The 24513-nt window shown below is 41.5% G+C and overlaps 1 protein-coding gene across 1 annotated transcript in view; it reads right to left on the minus strand.

The window, feature by feature from the left end:
- Window positions 1-24513, minus strand: part of sdhaf2 (succinate dehydrogenase complex assembly factor 2) — a 64693-nt gene that overhangs the window by 13034 nt on the left and 27146 nt on the right. The window contains exon 2 of the mRNA XM_051922072.1: window positions 9980-10200. Coding sequence (XP_051778032.1) covers window positions 9980-10200 — 221 coding nt within the window. The remainder of the gene's footprint in view (window positions 1-9979; window positions 10201-24513) is intronic.

Raw genomic sequence — 24513 nt, forward strand, 5'->3', positions numbered from 1 at the left:
GTTCTGGTCGTCCCAAACGTCTTCCATTTAAGGATTATGGAGGCCACTGTGCTCTTGGGAACCTTAAGTGCAGCAGAAATTTTTTTGTAACCTTGGCCAGATCTGTGCCTTGCCACAATTCTGTCTCTGAGCTCTTCAGGCAGTTCCTTTGACCTCATGATTCTCATTTGCTCTGACATGCATTGTGAGCTGTAAGGTCTTATATAGACAGGTGTGTGGCATTCCTAATCAAGTCCAATCAGTATAATCAAACACAGCTGGACTCAAATGAAGGTGATCTCAAGGATGATCAGAAGAAATGGAAAGCACCTGAGTTAAATATATGAGTGTCACAGCAAAGGGTCTGAATACTTAGGACCATGTGATATTTCAGTTTTTCTTTTTTAATAAATCTGCAACAATTTCAAAAATTCTTTTTTTTGTCTGTCAATATGGGGTGCTGTGTGTACATTAATGAGGAAAAAAATTAATTGAAATGATTTTAGCAAATGGCTGCAATATAACAAAGAGTGAAAAATTGAAGGGGGTCTGAATACTTTCCGTACCCACTGTATATATATATATATATATATATATATATATATATATATATATATATATACACACACACACACACACACATACAAGGGGGCTCCGCCCCCTGCTCGCTTCGCTCGCCTACCCCCGGCGTTTTGAACCCGTGCCCGCTGGGCAGCCACGTGTGAGGATGACGCACGTTTAATACGGAGCGTTCGCTCGTGTCACTCTGGGGCCCCCCACTGTTAATATGGAGCTCCGTCCGTACTATTATGCGGTGCACTGTGGACTACTGCGGACCCCGTAGTGTTTGCCGTTTCAGTTTGTATCTCGGTCAATCGAGCTTTGGTTTTTGAAGCTTTTGAATTCCAGTCTTCATTATCAGTAACTTGCTGTCCATGTGTTTGGCCCCCTCGTTTAACCTGTTTATGACGTCTTACTTTGCTTTCTACTCTGTCTTTCATTTCTGATCTCGCTTTATTCTGCTTTTGTTTCAATGACACCTGGTCCGTGGTGAATATAATTTCCCTTTTGCGAGTAATAATTTTCATTTGTTTGCGATACTGTGACGTTTATTGTACTGTTAATAATACATCACTGTAATGTGATTTACCTATGCTGTATAGGTTAGATGTGTGAGGATGACGTATGTTTAATACGTAGCGTTCGCCCGTGTCACTGTGGGTCTCCCCACTGTTACTACGAAGCTCTTTCCGAACTATTATGCGGTGCATTGTGGAGCATTGCGGACTCTGTAGTGTTTCCCGTTTCACTTCGTATCTCGTTTAGTCAAGCTCTTTCTTTTTGGAGCAGTGCCTGCCTGGTCTGCGGCATTTCAGACACACGTTGTAGGCGCCTGCGTTTATTAATTATATCCAGGCAGGCGCGTGTTTGTATCTCGGTCACTGGAGCTGTGTCGTGTTGAATCCGTGCCTGCTTTGCCTACGCAGTTTGAGACGTGCGTTGTAGGCGTCCACGTCCATTAGATCTGTCCACGCGGGCTCAGTGTCGAAGCTGTGTCACTTGTTGAGCTGTTTGGTTTTGGAGCCGAGACAGTTTTGCTTCCGCAGTTTCAGACGCGTGTCCGTACCATCTCGGGTTTGATGTATGAACCTTTGTGCACTCCGTAGGGGGCGTTGACTCCTCTTGTTTTACTATGTCTCCTCCTGCGATTTCACCACGCATTAGTGCCACTCACAATATGGCGGCGACGCCTGCACTTTCCGTATTATGTCGGTTTTTACCATGCTGTGTACCTCCACTGTGTGGTGTGGACGTTTAACTGTCGTTGTTTCTGTCTTTAGATATTCTGTATCTCGGTGTGCATGTGTTTCGTGCCTAGGTATTTTTGAAGCTGTTGCATTCCAGTTTTCATCATCTGTAACCCGCTCTCAATGTGTTCGTCCCCGTTCTTTAATCCCTTTATAAAGTTTTACTTTGTTTCCTACTCTGTGTTTTATTTCTGACCTCGCTTTATCCTACTTGCGGCATGTCAGACGGTTCGTAGTCTTTCTCGTTTTACTCTGGGCGGGGGGCTTTGTTCTGTAACCTGTTCTCCATGTGTTTATCCCTGTTCTTTAACCTATTTATGAGGTTTTACTTTGTTTCCTACTCTGACGCTCGCTTTATCCTGCTTGCGGCATGTCAGACGGTTCGTAGTCTGTCTCGTTTTACTCTGGGCAGGGGTGCTTTGTTCTGTAACCTGCTCTCCATGTGTTTGTCCCTGTTCTTTAACCTCTTTATGAGGTTTTACTTTGTTTCCTACTCTGACGGTTCATAGTCTCTCCCGTTTTGCTCTGGTGGGGGGGGGGGGGCTTTGTGTGGCGCCTGCGCACGTGCGTAATCTTTCCCGTTTCACTCTGGGGGGGGGGGGCTTTGTGTGGCACTTGCGCACTATGTCTTTTGCGTCCATGGGCAGGTCCCTGCGTCCATATCCGGTTTACCATTCTCGTTTAGTAATATGGATATACATACACACACACACTATTATATATATCTCTATTATAAAAAAATCCTGGGAGATAATGACTAGGGAGATGAGACGTGAAGATCACAGAAGACACTTAAAAGACCCGCGAGATGAAAGAGATTGGCCACGGAGTGTCTCACAGGGACCTTAAACATGAGACTTTGTGCCAAGAAATTTACCCTGGACCGTCTCGCGGGGATGTAGAACATGAGATTCTTGCAAGACACGCCCTACTTACAACCGATATCAAATAAGACCACGGGCAGCAAAACACTCAGTCATGTCAAGGCTTTCAGCACACACAGATCCAGGGCTCTCAGCGCATATAAAGCGTTTAAGGACAATACGTTATAGATGAAACTTCGACGACTAAGCGAAGAAGAAAGAGCAGCATGGAGAAAAGAGACTCAAAAGCGCAGGAGAGAAAAAAAATGCAAAAAAGAAAAAGCATAATCTACTCCAGAAAGTATTCACAGCGCATCACTTTTTCCACATTTTGTTATGTTACAGCCTTATTCCAAAATGGATTTAATTCATTTTTTTCCTCAGAATTCTGAACAAAACACCCTATAATAACAACGTGAAAAAAGTTTACTTGAGGTTTTTGCAAATTTATTAAAAATAAAAAAACTAAGAAATCACATGTACATAAGTATTCACAGCCTTTGCTCAGTACTTTGTCGATGCACCTTTGGCAGCAATTACAGCCTGAAGTCTTGTTGAATATGATGCCACAAGTTTGGCACACATATCCTTGGCCAGTTTCACCCATTCCTCTTTGCAGCACCTCTCAAGCTCCATCAGGTTGGATGGGAAGCGTTGGTGCACAGCCATTTTAAGATCTCTCCAGAGGTGTTCAATCGGATTCAAGTCTGGGCTCTGGCTGGGCCACTCAAGGACATTCACAGAGTTGTCCTGAAGCCATTCCTTTGATATCTTGGCTGTGTGCTTAGGGTCGTTGTCCTGCTGAAAGATGAACCGTCGCCCCAGTCTGAGGTCAAGAGCGCTCTGGAGCAGGTTTTCATCCAGGATGTCTCTGTACATTGCTGCAGTCATCTTTCCCTTTATCCTGACTAGTCTCCCAGTTCCTGCCACTGAAAAACATACCCACAGCATGATGCTGCCACCACCATGCTTCACTGTAGGGATGGTGCCAAGTTTCCTCCAAACGTGCCGCCTGGCATTCATACCAATGAGTTCAATCTTTGTCTCATCAGACAAGGGAATTTTCTTTCTCATGGTCTGAGAGTCCTTCAGGTGCCTTTTGGCAAACTCCAGGTGGGCTGCCATGTGCCTTTTACTAAGGAGTAGCTTCCATCTGGCCACTCTACCATACAGGCCTGATTGGTGGATTGCTGCAGAGATGGTTGTCCTTCTGGAAGGTTCTCCTCTCCCCACAGAGGATCTCTGGAGCTCTGACAGAGTGACCATCGGGTTCTTGGTCACCTCCCTGACTAAGGTCTTTCTCCCCCGATCGCTCAGTTTAGATGGCCGGCCAGCTCTAGGAAGAGTCCTGGTGGTTTCGAACTTCTTCCACTTACGGATGATGGAGGCCACTGTGCCCATTGGGACCTTCAAAGCAGCTGAAATTTTTCTGTAACCTTCCCCAGATTTGTGCCTCGAGACAATCCTGTCTCAGAGGTCTACAGACAATTCCTTTGACTTCATGCTTGGTTTGTGCTCTAACATGAACTGTCAACTGTGGGACCTTATATAGACAGGTGTGTGCCTTTCCAATTCATGTCCAGTCAACTGAATTTACCACAGGTGGACTCCAATTAAGCTGCAGAAACATCTCAAGGATGATCAGGGGAAACAGGATGCACCTGAGCTCAATTTCAAGCTTCACGGCAAAGGCTGTGAATACTTACGTACATGTGCTTTCTCAATGTTTTTATTTTTAATATATTTGCAAAAACCTCAAGTAAACTTTTTTCATGTTGTCATTATGGGGTGTTGTGTGTGGAATTCTGAGGAAAAAAATGAATTTAATCCATTTTGGAATAAGGCTGTAACATAACAAAATGTGGAAAAAGTGATGCACTGTGAATACTTTCCGGATGCACTGTATGTGCATGATAATGGACTGTCCTTCAGTGTTTAGTTTTTGGACTGGAGTGCCCAATTTAATTTTCATACATAAACTCTTGCAATTCACATTCCTATTTTTCCTAACAATTTTCTATTTCTAGACCAGGGGTCTCAAACTCAGACCCTGGAGGGCCACAGTGGCTGCAGGTTTTAATTCCAGCCACATTCTCAATAAGTAACCAGTTCCTGCTACTAATTAACAGACTCTTAATTATAACGGACTTACTTGTTTTTTTTTTTCCCCAATCACATGGCAGCAAAACAAAAAAGACATGCAAAGTCAATAGATGACCAGCCAACTCAGGGATATCCAACAGTCCTGGAGGGCCACTATATTCATTCCAATCAATTTCCTAACTAGTTGTTAATGTAACCCTTTGTTCAATTACATGGCTTGTTCCCAGAGTAGACCACCACAGATCAGTATTTCTCAGACCTTGACTTTTTTCTTTTAAAATACTAGGGGGCTTCGTCCCCTGCTCGCTTCACTCGCCAAACCCTGCCAGCCATTTTGTGTCTCTGCTGCTCGCTTTTGTGGATTTCACTTTCATCAAACAAATCTTTTAATTATAATGGATACACCTCTTCATTGGGAAGAAACACTACTTTTCCCTAATGGCAACATGAAATAGACTGTCTACAATTCTCCGACTTAAAGTTTAAATCCGAACAATACATTCAATCTCTTTTTGCTTTTCCATTATTTCACAAAGTAATAATTTCTGTTTGTTTGCGCTAATGCGATCTTTACTATCATTTCTTTGAGACTTTCGAATTTTAGTACTTTCATTATCTCTATCCTGCTCTGCATGTGTTTCACGCCAACGTTTTTGAACCTCTTTATGATATTCTACTTTGTCATCTACACTTTGTCTTTTATTTCGGGCCCTGGGTGTGGTTAAATCTCTTGGCACAAAGTCTTGTCTTACGGGACTTGAAAGTATCTCTCTGAAAAGTCACGTCTTGTATCAGGCTAAAAAGTCTCGTCTCGTTCCAGGATTTTTTTGTATAATAGTTTACTGAGACAGATATTGTATGAGAGACAATGGGATCCAGTAACATTGGTCATCTGTTGGTGTGCTTTCCATCTCATTATTTGGCTGCTGTTTAAAGAAAAAAAAAGCTATAATGCAAGTTAACTAAAATCAAGACAATATACTGTAGTACAATCCATTAGTAATGACAATTTAATTCATAATTGAAGTAGTTCAGACAAAAACTAGCAGTCATTACAACCTCCAGGAACTGAATCTGACAATCCTGTTCTAGACCTTTCTTACCCCTAATTTTCTGCTATCCAGCAGAGGCTATTTGCTTTAGAAGCATTCACTGCAAAATGTGCCTCTGCCAGTCACTGGAAACCTACCAAAGTCCTTTTTTGTTTGGAAATCTTCCTTTTTTTTTTTTTTTTTTTTAAATGATCCTTTCAGAATTCTCTGTGGCAAGACTCAAGGCAGCATCTGGTCCCTACATTACAAAATAGTCAGATATGAAAAATACACTCTCCACAACCCTGAACTGGATTAAGTGGGACAGAGAATTGTATCTTTCTATAATATAGTAAGCTTCACTAATATCCATCCATCCATCCATTTTCCAACCCGCTGAATCCGAACACAGGGTCACGGGGGTCTGCTGGAGCCAATCCCAGCCAACACAGGGCACAAGGCAGGAAACAATCCTGGGCAGGGTGCCAACCCACCGCAGGACACACACAAACACACCCACACACCAAGCACACACTAGGGCCAATTTAGAATCGCCAATCCACCTAACCTGCAAGTCTTTGGACTGTGGGAGGAAACCCACGCAGACACGGGGAGAACATGCAAACTCCACGCAGGGAGGACCTGGGAATCGAACCCAGGTCCCCAGATCTCCCAACTGCGAGGCAGCAGCGCTACCCACTGCGCCACCGTGCCGCCCTTCACTAATATACTAATGATTAATATGCCAGTAGGTTACCAATACAAATAAAGATGGGTAGACAATGATATGGACATAGCAATTGCACTATATAGCATATATAAAACACTTACTACAAATAACAACATTTACTTATATAGAACATTTTCATACAAACAATGTAGCTCAAAGTGCTTTACAAGATGACATAAAAAGGAAGTTAATATATAAAACATAAACAAAGAAGAAGATTAGACAATAACATTATAAAGCAGGGTGGCACGGTGGTGCAGTGGGTAGCGCTGCTGTCTCACAGTTAAGAGACCCGGGCATGGAGTTTGCATGTTCTTTTGCTGTGTCTGCGTGGCTTTCCTCCGGGTATTCCGGTTTCCTCCACAGTCCAAAGACATGCAGGTTAGGTGCATTGGCGATTCTACATTGTCCCTAGTGTGTGCTTGGTGTGTGGGTGTGTGTGTGCGTGCCCTGCGGTGGGTTGACGACCTGCCCGGGGTTTGCTTCCTGCCTTGCGCCCTGTGTTGGCTGGGATTGGCTCCAGCAGACCCGTTACCCTGTGTTAGGATATAGCAGGTTGGATAATGAATGGATGGATGGAATATTACAGTGGGGCAAAAAAGTATTTAGTCAGCCACCAATTGTGCAAGTTCTCCCACTTAAAAAGATGAGAGAGGCCTGTAATTTTCATCATAGGTATACCTCAACTATGAGAGACAAAATGAGAAAAAAAAATCCAGAAAATCACAGTCTGATTTTTAAAGAATTTATTTGCAAATTATGGTGGAAAATAAGTATTTGGTCACCTACAAACAAGCAAGATTTCTGGCTCTCACAGACCTGTAACTTCTTCTGTAAGAGGGTCCTCTGTCCTCCACTCGTTATCTGTATTAATGGCACCTGTTTGAACTCGTTATCAATATAAAAGACACCTGTCCACAACCTCAAACAGTTACACTCCAAACTCCACTATGGCCAAGACCAAAGAGCTGTCAAAGGACACCAGAAACAAAATTGTAGACCTGCACGAGGCTGGGAAGACTGAATATGCAATAGGTAAGCAGCTTGGTATGAAGAAATCAACCGTGGGAGCAATTATTAGAAAATGGAAGACATACAAGACCACTGATAATCTCCCTCGATCTGGGGCTCCACGCAAGATCTCACCCCGTGGGTTCAAAATGATCACAAGAACGGTGAGCAAAAATCCCAGAACCACACGGGGGGGGACCTAGTGAATGACCTGCAGAGAGCTGGGACCAAAGTAACAAAGGCTACCATCAGTAACACACTACGCCGCCAGGGACTCAAATCCTGCAGTGCTAGACGTGCCCCCTGCTTAAGCCAGTACATGTGCAGGCCCGTCTGAAGTTTGCTAGAAAGCATTTGGATGATCCAGAAGAGGAATGAAACCAAAATAGAACTTTTTGGTAAAAACTCTACTCGTCGTGTTTGGAGGAGAAAGAATGCTGAGTTGCATCCAAAGAACACCATACCTACTGTAAAGCATGGGGGTAGAAAACATCATGCTTTGGGGCTGTTTTTCTGCAAAGGGACCAGGATGACTGATCCGTGTAAAGGAAAGAATGAATGGGGCCATGTATCATCAGATTTTGAGTGAAAACCTCCTTCCATCAGCAAGGGCATTGAAGATGAAACGTGGCTGGGTCTTTCAGCATGACAATGATCCCAAACACACCGCCCGGGTAACGAAGAAGTGGCTTCGTAAGAAGCATTTCAAGGTCCTGGAGTGGCCTAGCCAGTCTCCAGATCTCAACCCCACTGAGTTGAAAGTCCGTGTTGCCCAGCGACAGCCCCAAAACACCACTGCTCTAGAGGAGATTTGCATGGAGGAATGGGCCAAAATACCAGCAACAGTGTGTGAAAACCTTGTGAAGACTTACAGAAAACGTTTGACCTCTGTCATTGCCAACAAAGGGTATATAACAAAGTATTGAGATGAACTTTTGTGATTGACCAAATACTTTTTTTCCACCATAATTTGCAAATAAATTCTTCAAAAATCAGACAATGTGATTTTCTGGATTTTTTTTTCTCATTTTGTCTCTCATAGTTGAGGTATACCTATGATGAAAATTACAGGCCTCTCTCATCTTTTTAAGTGGGAGAACTTGCACAAGTGGTGGCTGACTAAATACTTTTTTGCCCCACTGTATACAGCATGTAACAAGGGAAAAAGTAAGGTTGGACGGCCAAGAGGACAGAAAAAAAAACTCCAGTTAGGCTAGAGAAAAAAAAAAAATTCTGCAGGGCCAAAAGACCGCCCATGATGTGGTGTTCTGTCAGATGAATTCGTGTCTTGACGATATAAGATAATAAAATCATTTCTAATAATAATTTACAATTAATGAAATGTTCGCATGGCACACTTTACACTGCTTTTAAAGTAGTTTGAGAGAGAAAATAATAAGCAAGCCTCTAACTACAGGCTGTAGGTAAACTGAAAATGGGTATGGTGCAACCAGATACAGTGGAACCTCAGGTCACGAACATCTCGGACCATGTACAACTCTGGTTATGACCAAAAAGTTCGCCAAACTTTTGCATCTGTTCACGACCACACACTTGGGTGACGAACAAGCCAGTTTCCCTTCCGGTTAGTACGCGACGATGATTTCTGCACATGTTCAGTCTCTCCCTGTGCATTCCCCGTGCAGCGAGCGAGAGAGAGAGAGAGAGCGAGAGAGAGAGCGAGAGAGAGAGCCCAAGCAGAAGAAATAAACATTACAGAAGTAAGTAAACATTTAGTTTACTATTACACTGTGCATTCTATGGTAAAATTTACTATTTTTTTAAAATCTTTAAAAAAACATATTTACATACAGCTCGTACGGTTCAGAACGGATTACTTGTATTTACATACAATCCTATGGGGGAAATTACTTCGGGTCATGACCAAATCAGGTTGCGACCACAGTTTTGGAACGAATTACGGTCGTGACCCGAGGTTCCACTGTATAGAACAGAAATATGTAGAAATATTAAATGGCTGTATGAATAAAGTGTATTGAATGTCATTGAAAGGAGCAATGAATCCTGTAACAGATTGACATTTATTTATGTTTTGCAAAGGTTAACAAGCTAGAGTGAGTAAAAAAAAATAAATGGATGGAAAAGTGCCATTTACAATTTGTTAAATAAGGGCATCTCGAATATAAAATAAAATCTGTTTTAATAATTACTTTAACACATTCAATGTTAATAGCATTTAATAACTATTAAAAGAGTTTGAAAGTTATTTTATAAAGTTGACCTGATATTTATTGCACTGAAGTTTGCACATTCCAATAACTAAAATTATATTAATGAAATTCATATAACAAGACTGTAAATGGCATCATTAATGATATTATCACTACTTTGTCGTAAAATTGCCATACTGAAAAACAGCAAAATCCAGTGGCCATGTTTAAATTTATCTCCATACAGAATATTTTTTTAAGGTCACAATGATTGATCACATACCTAAGTAATATGCAGTTTTCCAGCATGCCCCTCTTTCGACTCTCATATAATAGCCGGGCTCGCTTTGTTTCTAATTTTTCTTTGAGCCTAGGCTTCCATGATGGAATGGAAATGTCAATCAAGTCTTTTCTGGTGTCATCACAGTTGTTGTTGCAGTATCCCAATGATGGAATTCTTGCCGAAAGATGACAACACGAGATTCTCAGAAGACAAGTAGTAATCTGTGTTAAAAAAAAAAAATATTATATAATATATATTGTGAGCAGGGGGGCTGAACGCACCCTTAGAATACACGGACGCTCCTCAAAAAAACCCTCTTAAAAACGCAGATAGACTACCTTCACATTGCTCCCTTGCTGGGCATACTTGCCGCTGCTCTGTTGTGTGATATGCTTCTCACGTTTGCCTATTCTTTTAAATGAGAACTAACTGCATACTAAGCTTGTTTTACTTCTGAAAGAGACATGTTTGTTTGAAGTGTTTGAATAAAGTTCCTGTCTTTACAATCTCCTATGTTTCTGTGCAATTCTGTGACCCAAGCGTGACAAGTGATACCAGGAGTGGTTGCACAGAAGGATCCTTAAGACGATGTGAATGTTCTGGGTCTGGCTAAGGCCTCTACACTTTGCCAATGGAAACTGGACCTGGATCGCCCTCCTCGTGCCCAGTTGCAGGATTTAATTCATCTCATTCACAGCTGGTTTGAGGGGGACTCGATCGAGTGGATTGTGGAGAAAGTATCCAGTGATGTGGTACTGGTGGGGATTAATGAAGTTCTCTGCGATAAGTTTTTTTGTCATGATGTTGACTCATTCTCCACCTTCGACATACGATTGGAAGGCTCCCAGGCCACTTGGAGACAGGGTGGTGCATTTGCTTTGCCAGGGGCACACTCACAGCCTGCCCAATATTGTCACAATGAACAGCGGGCTCAGGGCCTTGAACTTTCAGTTTCCTCAGAAAGACAACCCTGGGCTCCCATTGGTGCTGATATGACCACATCTGGACAGGCTCCTGGTCATAGACGCTAATGTGCATATTTCTGTAGTGGTGCCGAGCGCAGTTGTTTCCGGTGTGATCAGGTCACCAGAGAATGTCACCTCTCCCCTGCTCGGTCCTTCGAGGTCGGCTTAGCCTAGGTGTCTTGCTCCCATGTTCCTTCTACTTCACTGAAAAAGCACCACTTAATGATCTCTGTGATGTTAGTGGACCACGAGATCTCTGCCTTGTTGGACTCAGGTAGTGAGTGACCTTTGTGTTGTCAGACTTGACTGCCTCAGCAGTATGTCCCTGTGTAGCACCGAGACTGTGAACATATGCTGTGTGCATGGGGATGTTAAGGACTGAGACTGTGCTGCTTCCTTTAAAATATAAGGGTCGGAACTTTAAAGTTTGGACTGCCATTTCGGATTCCTGCCCATGGCCCTTGCTGATCGACAGGAGGAACGTCCTATTCCCTAGGCTCGTAGCTGAGTTTGGGGAATCAGCCCTAGAGACCCCTGTCATCATGAACGAAGGAAAGGAACTGGTGGCTGTCGGAGAAGGCCTCAAGCCTTGGACATTGAACCTGATCTCTCCAGTGATACCGGGAATGATTCCTCCAATTTCCTAGAGAGGCTACAACTTCAACATACAAATGCCTCCGAACACAAACCGAGCACTAGCGAGCAGACAGATTTTGTGCACTTGCAGCATGCTGATAGCTCATTAGAATATGCACTTAAACAGGCTTGCTCTGCTAGTGACTCTTATTACCAAGAGCGTGAAGAACTGAAGTACTGACCCGGAAGTGCTATGGAATCACGTGCACTGAAGGACAGGAGCACTTCCGGGTCAAGGACTATTTAAAGGACTGTGGGAAACCCAGCAGGAGAGCCGGAGTTGGGAGGAAGAGTGACAGAGCTGCTGGGAGTGGAGGATTGATTTATTGTTGATTATTTGTATGATTATTGATTTATTTGTGTATTGTGGAGGTGCTTTGTGCACATTATAGTAATAATTAAAAATATTACTGGGACTTTTAACCTGGTGTTTGGACGTTTTGTCTGTGGGTTTTATGGGGCAACAGCGACCCCTAGTGTCACAGTGGCGTAGTCGGCAGGATTTTATGGCCATCTGTTGGCAGAGAACCTGAAAAGAAAAATAGTCTGTGCACACAACCCACAAGACCGCATCACGACACGTAGGCACCTGCCAAACCTATTTGCCAGTCCATCATGGGGAAGAAAAAGACAAAGCAGACCAACAACTCAAGTGGAACTGAAGAGCTCAACATTGCCTGCACTCAGAACGAGCCACGGAGTGGCTATGCACATCGGGAGAAACTTCCGGAGGACAGCGTCCAAGACAAGCTATGTGCTGGGGAAAGAATTAAGAACATTTTTAAAGTAATGCACTTTGTCCCGTGCTCATACCGCGTAGGAGATCATGCGGAGGTTCTGCGGGAAGCAGAATATAATCCCGAAGATAGTAGCGCACTCATACAGGATCGTATGAGTAATGAGGACTTCCGTCTGCAGTTTGCCGATGAGGGACACGTGACCTACCCCGAGGTATTCTGGGAAGGAGAAGATCCACATCCTGCTGCGTTTTACTTAGCCCCTGAAATGACGGACTTGGACTTTCCGAAGAGGAAGGGGGAGGCGTGTGAGGCATCGCTCACCCCACATAAAGGTAAGGGAGTCCGGGACATGACTGATCGGTCCGCCGATAAATTAAAAACAGGCGGATCACAGTCAGCTGATGACAGCACCGCGGGCCTCTGAAGGGAAAAACTCCAAATCCCAGCCGCCATTACGAAACCCAACAGAGCACGTGCCAGAAACGGGCGTGCTCATTGGCTCACGGCCAGGAGGTAGGGCTGATGATGGCTCGAGCCTACCTCCAGCCGATTCAACTAATAATATGGACGTGCGGGAGCTGGAAAAACTACTCCAGCCCGTACATAGTTTCTTTCAGGTAGCGACGTCAATCAAGAAGATCGTGGAGGAACTGGGACCAGCGGCCAAAGCACCTTTGAAACACTTAGAAGAATACCTGCGGCGATGTTGTTGGGAGCCTCCCGTAATGGTTAATTCGGTGGTTCAGGTAAGTGTCACCGGTACCGTACATGAAAGAAGGACGCAGAGTGAAACGGGCCCACAATTAATTAGTAGCGGGTGCCAAGTAACCTCGAGCCTTACAAAGGAGTATGGAATGATGACCGAGTGTCTGGGGGAAGGATCGCAAAAGATGGAGCAGCGGGGTAGTGTTGCCTCCCGGAGCAATGCGGTCCTTAAGACATCGGAGCCGGTCATTTATAAATCTAAAGGGGTTCAAGCAGCGAAGGGTCTCTCTCTTACACAGAGAGACTCAGACTGTAAGAAAGCCCCAGATTAAAAAGGAGATCCTGGAAGAGAAACAGGGATCTCCTGATAACATAGAGCGTGGAGCTGTGAGCTCATGTGCGGCAGATGACCCCTCCTTAGCGACTAAAGGGGCGGAGCAAGGGTTTCCAAACTGCTTTCAGTCTCGCAGGGAAAGACAAACAGGAGGAAGGCGGCTGTGCTATGAATGCTGCCGGCCGGGCCATATGTGGCAAAATTGTCCACGGAGAACCGGGGAGAAAGTAAAGTATTTATATACAATGTCTCACCTCGGTTCTCCCATGATTATTTTACAGGGTGTAGCCAGGGACCGGCCACAGCCAGTGGCTCCTCCTGGAGGAAGACGACCCTCGCAGGGCTGGACGTTACGCTCCACTATGCTTTGCTGAGGGGAGGGAACTGTGATGGACGACCGGCAACTTACCCAGCCAACACATCCAGGCCGCTAGATGGCGTCTTCCCTGCAGCATAGAAGTGCCCAGGATTCCCACAGGGCATCATGGGAGATGGAGTTCGGTTTCACAGTCCTGTTGGGGACCCTGAGGGCCACCGTGGGACGCTGCAGGAAGACAAGGGGATTTTTATTTCCCGTATAGCCCAGAAGTACTCCCAAGTCACGGGGACGGAAAAACTGAAGTACTTCTAGGCTGAAGAAAAATATAACTCTTTATTTGACCCAGAAGTGCTATGGAATCACGTGGACTGAAGGACAGGAGCACTTCCGGGTCAAGGACTATTTAATGGACTGTGGGAAACCCAGCAGGAGAGCCGGAGTTGGGAGGAAGAGTGACAGAGCTGCTGGGAGTGGAGGATTGATTTATTGTTGATTATTTGAATGATTATTGATTTATTTGTGTATTGTGGAGGTGCTTTGTGCACATTATAGTAATAATTAAAAATATTACTGGGATTTTTAACCTGGTGTTTGGACATTTTGTCTGTGGGTTTTACGGGACAACAGCGACCCCTAGTGTCACAATATATACACACACACATACATATACAGTCATGGCTGAAATTATCGGCACCCCTGGAATTTTCCCAGAAAATGCACCATTTCTCCTATAAAATTATTGCAATTACAAACATTTTTGTATATACATGTTTATTTCCTTTATGTGCATTGGAACAACACAAAAAATCAGAGAAAAAAAGCCAAAACTGACATCATATCACACAGAACTCCAAAAATGGGCCGAACAAAATTATTGGCACCCTTTCAAAATTGTGGGTAAATCGTTTTATTTCAAGCATATGATGCTCGTTTGAACTCACCTGTGGCAAGAAACAGGTGCTGGCGATATAGCAATCACACCTGAAGCCAGTTAAAATGGAGAAAAGTTGGCTCAGCCTTTTTTTGTGTGTCTGAGAGAGCCACATTAAGCATGGAGAACAGAAAGAAGAGCAGAGAATTGTCTGAGGACTTGAGAACAAAAATTGTGGAAAAATATCAACAATCTCAAGGCTACAAGTCCATCTCCAGAGACCTTCATGTTCCTTTGTCCACTGTGCGCAATCTCCCTGGATGTGGACGGAAGAGAAAAATTGATAAAAGACTGCAACGAAGGATAGACCGAATGGCGGATAAACAACCCTAATCAACTTCAAAACATATTCAAGTTGTTCTGCAGACTCAGGGTGCAACAGTGTCAGCTCGAACTATCCATCGCAATGTAGGGCCCAGTGTCAGAAAGCTGGGTCTGCGTCAGAGGTCATGGGTGTTCCAGCAGGACAATGACCCCAAACATACCTCTAAAAGCACTCAGAAATGGTTGAAGACAAAGCGCTGAAGAGTTCTGAAGTGGCCAGCAATGAGTCTGGATCTAAATCCGATTGAACACTTATGGAGAGATCTCAAAATTGCTGTTGGGAGAAGGCGACCTTCAAATCTGAGAAACCTTGAGCAGTTTGCAAAAGAAGAGTGGTCGGAAATTCCAGTTGAGAGGTGTAACAAGCTTGTTGATGGTTATAGGAAGTGCTTGATTTCAGTTATTTTTTCCAAAGGGCGTGCAACAAAATATTAAGTAGAGGGTGCCAATAATTTTGTCCAGCCCGGTTTTTGAGTTTTGTGTGAAATTGTGTACGATTTGGCTTTTTTTTCTGTTTTTTTGTGTTGTTCCAATGCACATAAAGGAAATAAACATGTGTATACCAAAACATTTGTAATTGCAACAATTTTCTGGGAGAAATGGTGCATTTTCAAGGAAAATTCCAGGGGTGCAGATAATTTTGGCCATGACTGATATATATATATTACACACACAGTAATCCCTCGCTATATCGCGCTTTGACTTTCGTGGCTTCACTCTATCGCAGATTTTATATGTAAGCATATTTAAATATATATTTTCGCTGGTTCGTGGGTTTCAGTGGACAATATGTCTTTTAATTTCTGATACTTGCGTCCTCAGTTGGTTTGCCATTTGATTTCATACAAGGGACGCTATTGGCAGATGGCTGAGAAGCTACCCAATCAGAGCACGTATTACATAATAAAAAAAACTCTTCAAATATATTGTGAGCAGGGGGGCTGTTCGCACCCCTAGACGATACGGATGCTCCTCAAAAAATGCTGAAGACTACCTTCACATTGCTCCCTTCCTTGCTGGGCTTACTTGTGGCTGCTTTGTTGCGCGATATGCTTCCCGCACAGTGCTTCGCATACTTAAAAGCTCAAACAGCACCTATTGATTTTTGATTGTTTGCTTTTCTCTCTCTCTCTGACATTCCCTGCTCCTGTCTCGCACTCCTTTGAAGAGGAAGATATGTTTGCATTCTTTTAATTGTGAGACAGACTGTCATCTCTGTCTTGTCATGGAGCACGTTTAAAACTTTTGAAAAAGAGACAAATGTTTGTTTGCAGTGTTTGAATAAAGTTCCTGTCTCTCTACAACCTCCTGTGTTTCTGTGCAAATCTGTGACCCAAGTGTGACAATATAAAAATAACCATATAAACATACGGTTTTTACTTCGCAGATTTTCGCGGGGCGTTCTGGAACGCAACCCCCACGATCGAGGAGGGATCACTGTATATATACACATACACACACACACACACACATACATACATACATACATACATACATACATATATATATGGTTGAATAGTTTACTGTCAAATAATGCAAAGAGTACGCGACAAGTGTTTCGCCCCGAGAGGGGGGTGCAGTGAGTGTGTATACTTGATGAGCCCAGAATTAGGGCGAAACACGTGTCGCGTAATCTTTGCATTATTTGACAGTAAACTATTCAACCATTCTATGATCTGCTTCTCGCAACTGAAAGAGGGCACCATGGCGGATGTTTGCCAACTTGCAGACCAACCACAAGCGTTACCTGGTAGGTAACCACCCATACAATCAGATTGTGATTCAGACTATGAATGCCATGATTATATATACAGTATATATATATATATATATATATATATATATATATATATATATATATATATATATATATACATATATATATATAATGTGTATGTATGTACACACACACACACACAATTAAATACATGCCCAAACTGTAACTACTAAATAGCAGATTTTAAAAAAACAATTTAACATATATTAAAGGATATATTAAAGTTACCGATTTTTCTAGTTGAACTTGTTTCTTCACAATCATGGTATATATCAATTTGTCACATAAATTTTATAAATACTTTATCTGTTCCTTTAAATTACAATAGGGCTAATGGGAAAACGGGTCCATAGATAGAAAAAGCCTTGAAACTTGGAATACGTCAGTGTTTCAAGCCAAAAAAATGTTATCAAGTATTGATCTGTGTTTTGAGATTACATTGCAAAACATTGTACCAATGTTGTTTTATGAAGAAAAAAAGCAAAAGGCAAAACATCATTGTGATATTCAATCATTTTAACACTAGAATCACTCAAGCCTACAAAGAAAGCCGTAATCCCGGGCCACCTTAAAATTTCTTCACACCTCTCCATTAGCATCTTTTGTTTTGCAAATATGTCAATCAGCACAAGCAGCAAACAGCCTGCTATACCAGAACTACCACCACCCCGTCCACCCCATCACCGCAGCTCAAGTTGGACAATAAGTTTTCCAAGCTCAAGTCTGGTTATCAGGGTTTGAGGTGCCTGGAGTTGTACAGGGTAAATAATAAATTGTTATTTGGAACACATGCATTTAATGTGTGTTCCGTGTCTACAACGATCTGAGTAAATGGAGGATGACAGGAAATGCGAGGCAAGAAATGTTGAACACATAGCTAAAACAGACACTTTTTTTGTGTTATACTAATGACAAAATTTTGACATGAAGTGTATAATGTGTGACGACTTAAGTCCAAATAGCAAATAAATACTTTCATAAAAGGTACAAGTATAAATAAACAAATGTGCTTTTATTCAAGAATGTAACCAAAGAAAAAGAAAAAGGATTAGGGTATGATGCTGACACAACCACTTGGTTGGTGCTGAGGTAAAAACTGCTGACTTATAATCAAGAGGTTGCGGGTTTGATTCTGGGACCTTCCTAGACTTACCATTTTGAGTAGTGAGCTGCTCTTATTGATACTGTTATAGAATAAAAATATACATTTGATTTGAGTCTGTAACAGGTGGTGTACATTTATGAGGATGAGGGTCCTACAGACACTTCAGTACATAAGCAATGGAACCGAGAATGCAGTCAAACTTCTTTCTTTGGGCACATACACCGTCAGCATGACACTGCCAGATCTAAACACTAGCGTAGAGAGTTTCTTGCATACTGAAGTGACTTTAGCTGCAGGTGGAAGCTGCAGTCACACTTTATGTAGCTGATCTTTTCCTAAATAAGGTGTGGCATTGCACATGTACTTTTGTCAGCATGCCTATGTCGATCAAACACAGGAAGCTCTGCAGTCTACTTTGTCTTTACAAAGTAGGAAAATCAGTAAATAAATATAGGTAAACAACATTCAATGTGGCGTTTATGTAAGTAACATATAAATGTTTTTCATATAAAGACCATCAAAAATCATAATTGCAAACGGAACTTTGTACAATACCTTGGCGAGCTCAGTAGGCCCTGCTGTTGTTTCGCTGAAGGACATGTGGGTGGGCAGATTCACTGGCAGGATGACGCCCAACCTGTTGCTGCATCCAAATGGTGCCATCTTTCGCCTTCATGCATAGTGCAGCTGTGTTATTCTCATGTGTGACTGGACTTTCTTGCGGAAATGGGTTCTGTTCTCTTTCTCCGATGTAGATCCTCATCTGAGTTCACCTCTGTTATAGCACATCTTTATTTGAAAACAGCAGTGTCAGATCAGGGGGAGCATGAACGTGGCAGAAAATAAAACCGAATAAAAAAAAAAAAAAAATGCTAACCTTTACAAGTACCATAAATTTACACCAGCTTTTACAGACTCAAATCAAATGTATGTTTATTCCATATTAGTAACAATAACAGCAGCTCACTACTCAAAACGGTAAATGTAGGAAGGTCCTGGAATTGAACCCATAACCTCTTGATTATAAGTCAGCAGTTCTTACCTCTGCACCAGGCAAGTGGTCGTACCAGCATCGTAACCTAATCCAATTTCTTTTTGTTTAGTTATACTCTTGAATAAAAGCGAGCTTTTTTTGTTATACTTGAACCTTTTGTGAAAGTGATCTTTTGCTATTTGGACTTCAGTCTTCACATATTATACACTTCATTTCAAAATTTTGTCATTAGTACTACTGTTGCTGCGTTTACCCAAAATTAAAGTTCTGCAGGTTCGGCATTGTTAGTGGGATTCTGGCAAAAAGCTTGATGCTTTGAAATGATTCCACAGACAAAATATCTTCATTTTAAAAAACTTTAGTAAAAATTCAAAGTAAAACAGTTGACACAAAAATAAAGAAAAAAATTGATATAGCAAAGTAAAGAAAAGTTCTTGTTTTTAAGAAAAATTCTGTTCAAACCTTATAAATCTTGTTTCATTTTGTTAAGTTTGCTTACAGTTGAACCATTTGTAAACGGTCAGAAAACTGTATGCTTATCCCATTTTCATGCTGTAAATGGGTCTTTCAGTCCATGTGGGACCTGTTCTAAACAACAATTTACTCAATAAACACACTGTATTGTAGATATACCAAGAAGGTCTATCTAATATTAACTTGCAGGGGGTGAAGGCCATACCGTTGTCTATGGCTATGAAAAAAAATTATATTCTATTTAAATTGTGCATGTACTAAAAAAAGTTTAAACTTAAAGCATTAAACTTCTAAGATTGGCTCTTATAACTATAACATGAAAAAAGTTTCTGTTTTAGCTATGTGTTAAACATTTCGCATTGTATTTCCTGTCTTACTACATTACATAGATCATTATAGACACAGAACATATATGAAATGCATGTGTTCCAAATAATGATATATTGTTTTACCGTATACAACTTCAGGCACCTCACACCCTGATAAACAGACTTGAGCTGAGAGAACTTTTTGTCTGACTTGAGCTGCAGCAGTGGGGGGAATGGGATAGCAGGGTCCTTGCTGCTTGTGGTGATCGACACATTTGCAAAACAAAAGATGCTAATGGAGAGGGGCGAAGGAATTTAAGGTGACCCGGGAAAAAGACTTTATTTGTAGGCTTCAGGGATTCTAGTGTTAAAAGACTGGCTGTTCCCTTTACTTTACTCTATCCTTCTTTGCAGTGACCTTTAAGACCAAGTGGTATGGATTCATCTTATAAAGTAATCACTAAGCACAGTTATTGACGTTATTGAATGTTGCCGCCCAGAAATGAAATGCAGTCTCTGTTCTGTGGACAACTAGACAATAATAACTGAAAATGGCAACATTATATTTGCTTACATTCTTCTGCTATACTGATTTATCTATTATCTTATTTCATCTATGCATCCATTTTTATTGTTTCACAAATAATGTAACATATGCTTCCACTTGATTGAAAATAGATGCATATGCTGCAGTTAGAAAATACACCCACAAAATTTCCGGGGGTTTACATCCCTACAGCACCCGCGAATTGTGAAAAACCGTGAATTTTGGATGTGTTTAAAAAAAATGCCTATTTCTATAGTTTAAACCCTAAATATGCCCCCAAACCACTTGTAATTTCAAGCTCAGCTTAATACATTACCTAAAAAAAAGAATGTAAAGATAAACCTGTATACTGTACTGCTATGTCACCCAAAGTGCTAGAATGTAAAATACTGATGTTACCGCTATATGTACTGTAATTCATGCAAGCGCGTTTTCATTGCCTTAGAAGGTGCAGGGCGTTTCGTTGGCATTTTGGGGCTTTAACACTAGAATTACCAGAGCCAACGAAAAAACTCGTAATTCCGGCCCATTTTAAATCCCTTTGCATCTCTGTCAGCATCTTTTGTCTTCTAAATGTGTCAATAAGCAGCTTGCTATACCATCCCTCCCACTAACTCAGAACGGGCAAGAAGTTCTCCCAGTTCCTGCCTTGATTGATTACACATTGTTAAAACAGAAACATTTTTCATGTTTTAGTAATAAATAACAAAAGGTAGACATGAACTGTATAATGTGTGAAAACATATGGCCAAATATCAAATAAACACTTTCACAAAAGGTGCAAGTACAATACGACAGCTTCCGTGGTGGTGTGGTTAGAACTGCTGACTTATAATCCGGAAGTCATGAGTATGATACCAGCTCCCAAGCAAATTTACCATTTAGAGTAGTGAGTTGCTCTTACTGTTAATACAGGGTGAGGCAGAAAGGACGGACGTCTTTGAAATGGCTACAACTCACCACTAGGTGGAGTAAGATGTGCGGTAGGTGGCGTTAGGTTCGCGAAGTCTTAGCATTTTTTTATTTTCTTTTTAGTTGAAGCCATGGAATCGTGGACAATAGAACACCGCGTTTTTCGTACGATTGTTTTGTCAAGAACAACTAATGTATTACCGCAGTTCAGCATGAGTTTTGTTGCCATTTCAATATCCACAGAAATAAAGATGTTCCCGCTCGTAACACTATCCTACGTTGGGTTAAAGCACTTCGTACACGAGGTACACTAATGAACAAAAGACCGCCAGGGGCTACATGAACAGCACGTACCCCTGAAAATGTGGAAAGCGTACGACTAGCCCTGCTGCGCAGTCTAAGTCGATCTGCTATGAAGCATTCTTCTGAACTTGGTCTCAGTAATCGTTCGGAGCACTATATCGAGATGATAAACAACTTCTTTTTACCTGAATTACGATGAAAATGTATTCCCATCCAGCGTGTGTGGTTTCAACAGGATGGGGCGACAGCCCACACAGCTAGAGCATCAATGGATGTTATTCGCCCTCTCTTCCCTGGTCACCTCATTTCCAGTTTTGGTGACATTCATTGGCCTCCTCGGTCCCCTGACTTATCCATGTGCGATTATTTCTTGTGGGGTCACCTCAAGGCAAATGTATACGAGCATAAGCCCCATACATTGGAGGAACTGAAGGAAGCCATTCGCGTGGAAGTCGCCCAAATCGACAGAGCGATGTTGAAAAGAGTGGAGGCCAACTTCCATGAACGCCTTCATTAAAAGCAGCAAGGGGGTCCTGGGTGTTCCCTGCCTTGAATTTGCAAGTTTTTTTGGTGGGTTTAATCGGTGTGCTTCAGTTTTATTCAAAGTCATGTTGGATGTGGGGTTTTGTTCTGCTATATTGACCCTGTTAGTGTATGTATTGCTTGTATTCACCCTGTGATGTGCTGGCACCCTGTTCAGGATTTGCTGTTGCTTGCTGGGATGGGTGCAACCCTGAATGGATGGCATAATTAAACATGTATAACAAAGATTTTTTAAAAGTTCTGAACACTCCGTGGTCTGAGTTTATAAATAGTTTTAATTTCGCAAAGACATTTATCGTGTGGTGATTGGTTATGTGGAGAAAGAAAAAGGAAAGATAGGAACTGGGGATTTGGTACATCAGACAGATAGAGCACGCATGCAATAAAGAAAGCCCGCTCAGAAGAACATCAATTGAATTCAGTGTTCGTGTCTCCAACCACCAGATCCCGAACCCAATACTTACACAATATTTACGTTAAACCTGTGCGACACCCATTCATACATCCAGTTTTTTGGAGCCTCGTCACACCTGCCATAAAGTTCTCTACACTGAACGTACACCTGGGGACCCCTTACTGCGAGGAAGCAACACTACTGTGCATGTTTAATACCTGCTTTAATGCATTTCATCATGAAAATTTATCTTAGCATTCTACATTTTCAGAGATTAGCATTCTACATTTTCAGAGAGCAGGAATATCATGAAGTGAATGTATTCTGTGCAGCGATCGCTGCCTGTGCCACCTCTTAGTGCAGAGAAAGCGCGTAGCAATTAATAACTGGGTCGGGGAACACTTAACACAAAGCATTTAATGTGCTAGATTAACTTATGACAGGGTTTGAGAAAATCTAGTAAATTAAACATTGATATTAGGATGAAGTTTAGTTTACGACATTCTGCTTTAATGACAAAATAAACTATGAGAATAAAGTGGAAATGTCGACTTTAATCTCGACATATAGTTGTTTTTTTTCTTCACTGTGTCCGTATTTTTTTTTTTTCACCGTGGCCCTAATATGCTTCCATAGGGCTATACCACAAATAGCATTACAAATGCAAGTTGCAGTTTTATTATTTATGTATATAGCTTAGCTTGAAGCAAGGTCCATATTAATGTAGTTTGCCTTAATGATGGTTCAGTTGGTAAAGATGTCATCACCAAGTTGCACTTGTTTTTTTTATTTTATTTTCATTTGGTGAATGCTGTGCAATGCACCTGGGCTTGAAGTCTTGGAAGTAATAGTGCAAGTTCCAGTAATAATACTATTATTTATTTTATTGTTATTATTTATTAGTTTAAATATTATGCAGTTTATAATTTATTTTATTGTTATTATTTATTAGTTTAAATATTATGCAGTTTAAAGATGGTAAAGTTGTTTAAAAAGTCACTTTAACGTGTCAGTGGACAGAGATTGTTAACATTAACAAAGTTTAGCTGATTTACAAAAAACATTTACTATTTATTTCTTTTCCATGTTCAGTGCAATACAACTTTTGACAAGCACCTCTGGATATTTTACTAATTTTTAACCATCCAAAGAGGCATTTAGACTATGTTGTCAAAATTTTAGTTTGCAAACTTTGTTCAATAAAAAGGCTCTATATTTTGACTACATTTGTCATGCAATGTGATTCCTTCTCTTCATTAGTGCCACCCCCTTGAAAACTATCACTTTATGGGGCCATGCAAACCTGTATTAATACTTGTGTGCACATTAAAATGTTTTTTTGTACAATGTACAATTCTCATGACAGTGGAATAGCTGATTGCCTATTGCGAGGAACTGACCTCTATGTACTATTCTTTCCTCTGCGTGTTGTTTCGTTTGTACTCCAGGACACATGCACCCAAAAGTGGACACTGGCAAAATCAAAAAAAAAAAAAAATGCGGCCATTGATTACAAGCGCAAGGTGTTATGCGAATGAATATGAATAATGTTGCATCAGTGCCACAATGTTTTCCGAAATGTACTATACAGATCATAAAATTAGTTATTCTAAATATCATATACCTATGTCTGTTTTTTTGTCAGTGCGGCTTTGACATCATGGACCATAAGGTGCATACTAATTTGGCATGAGCAAGAACACTCAATAAAACTGGAAAAAAAAAATTCAAGCGACGGTGAGATATGAAGAAGGCAGATTCACCAGTGTTTGTGTGTCAGCTTTTATCCCTCCAGAACAGAGAATTTCCAGTTCCATTGTCTGAAAACACCACTGACATCTACAGTTATTCCCAGTTTCAGATAAAAAGTAACCACGTCAGATCTGGGGCTGGGGGGGTGTTGTACCGTGATCGTGACTGAGAGAGTAAAGATGAAAAAAAATGCTAATTTTTACAAGTACTATAAAATTTACACTGGCTGTTAGACACAAATCAAATGTACGTTTATATTGTATAATAGTAACAGTAAGAGCAGCTCACTACTGTAAATGGTAAATTTGCCCAGGAGCTGGTATTGAATTCACAACCTCCGGATTATAAGTCCGCAGATCTAACCACAGCACCACGGAAGCTGTAGTATCGTACTTGCACCTTTTGTGAAAGTGTTTATTTGATATTTGGCCATCAGCCTTCACACATTATACAGTTCATGTATACCTTTTG

The sequence above is a fragment of the Erpetoichthys calabaricus genome, chromosome 2, assembly GCF_900747795.2.
Source record: "Erpetoichthys calabaricus chromosome 2, fErpCal1.3, whole genome shotgun sequence".
NCBI lineage: Eukaryota > Metazoa > Chordata > Cladistia > Polypteriformes > Polypteridae > Erpetoichthys > Erpetoichthys calabaricus.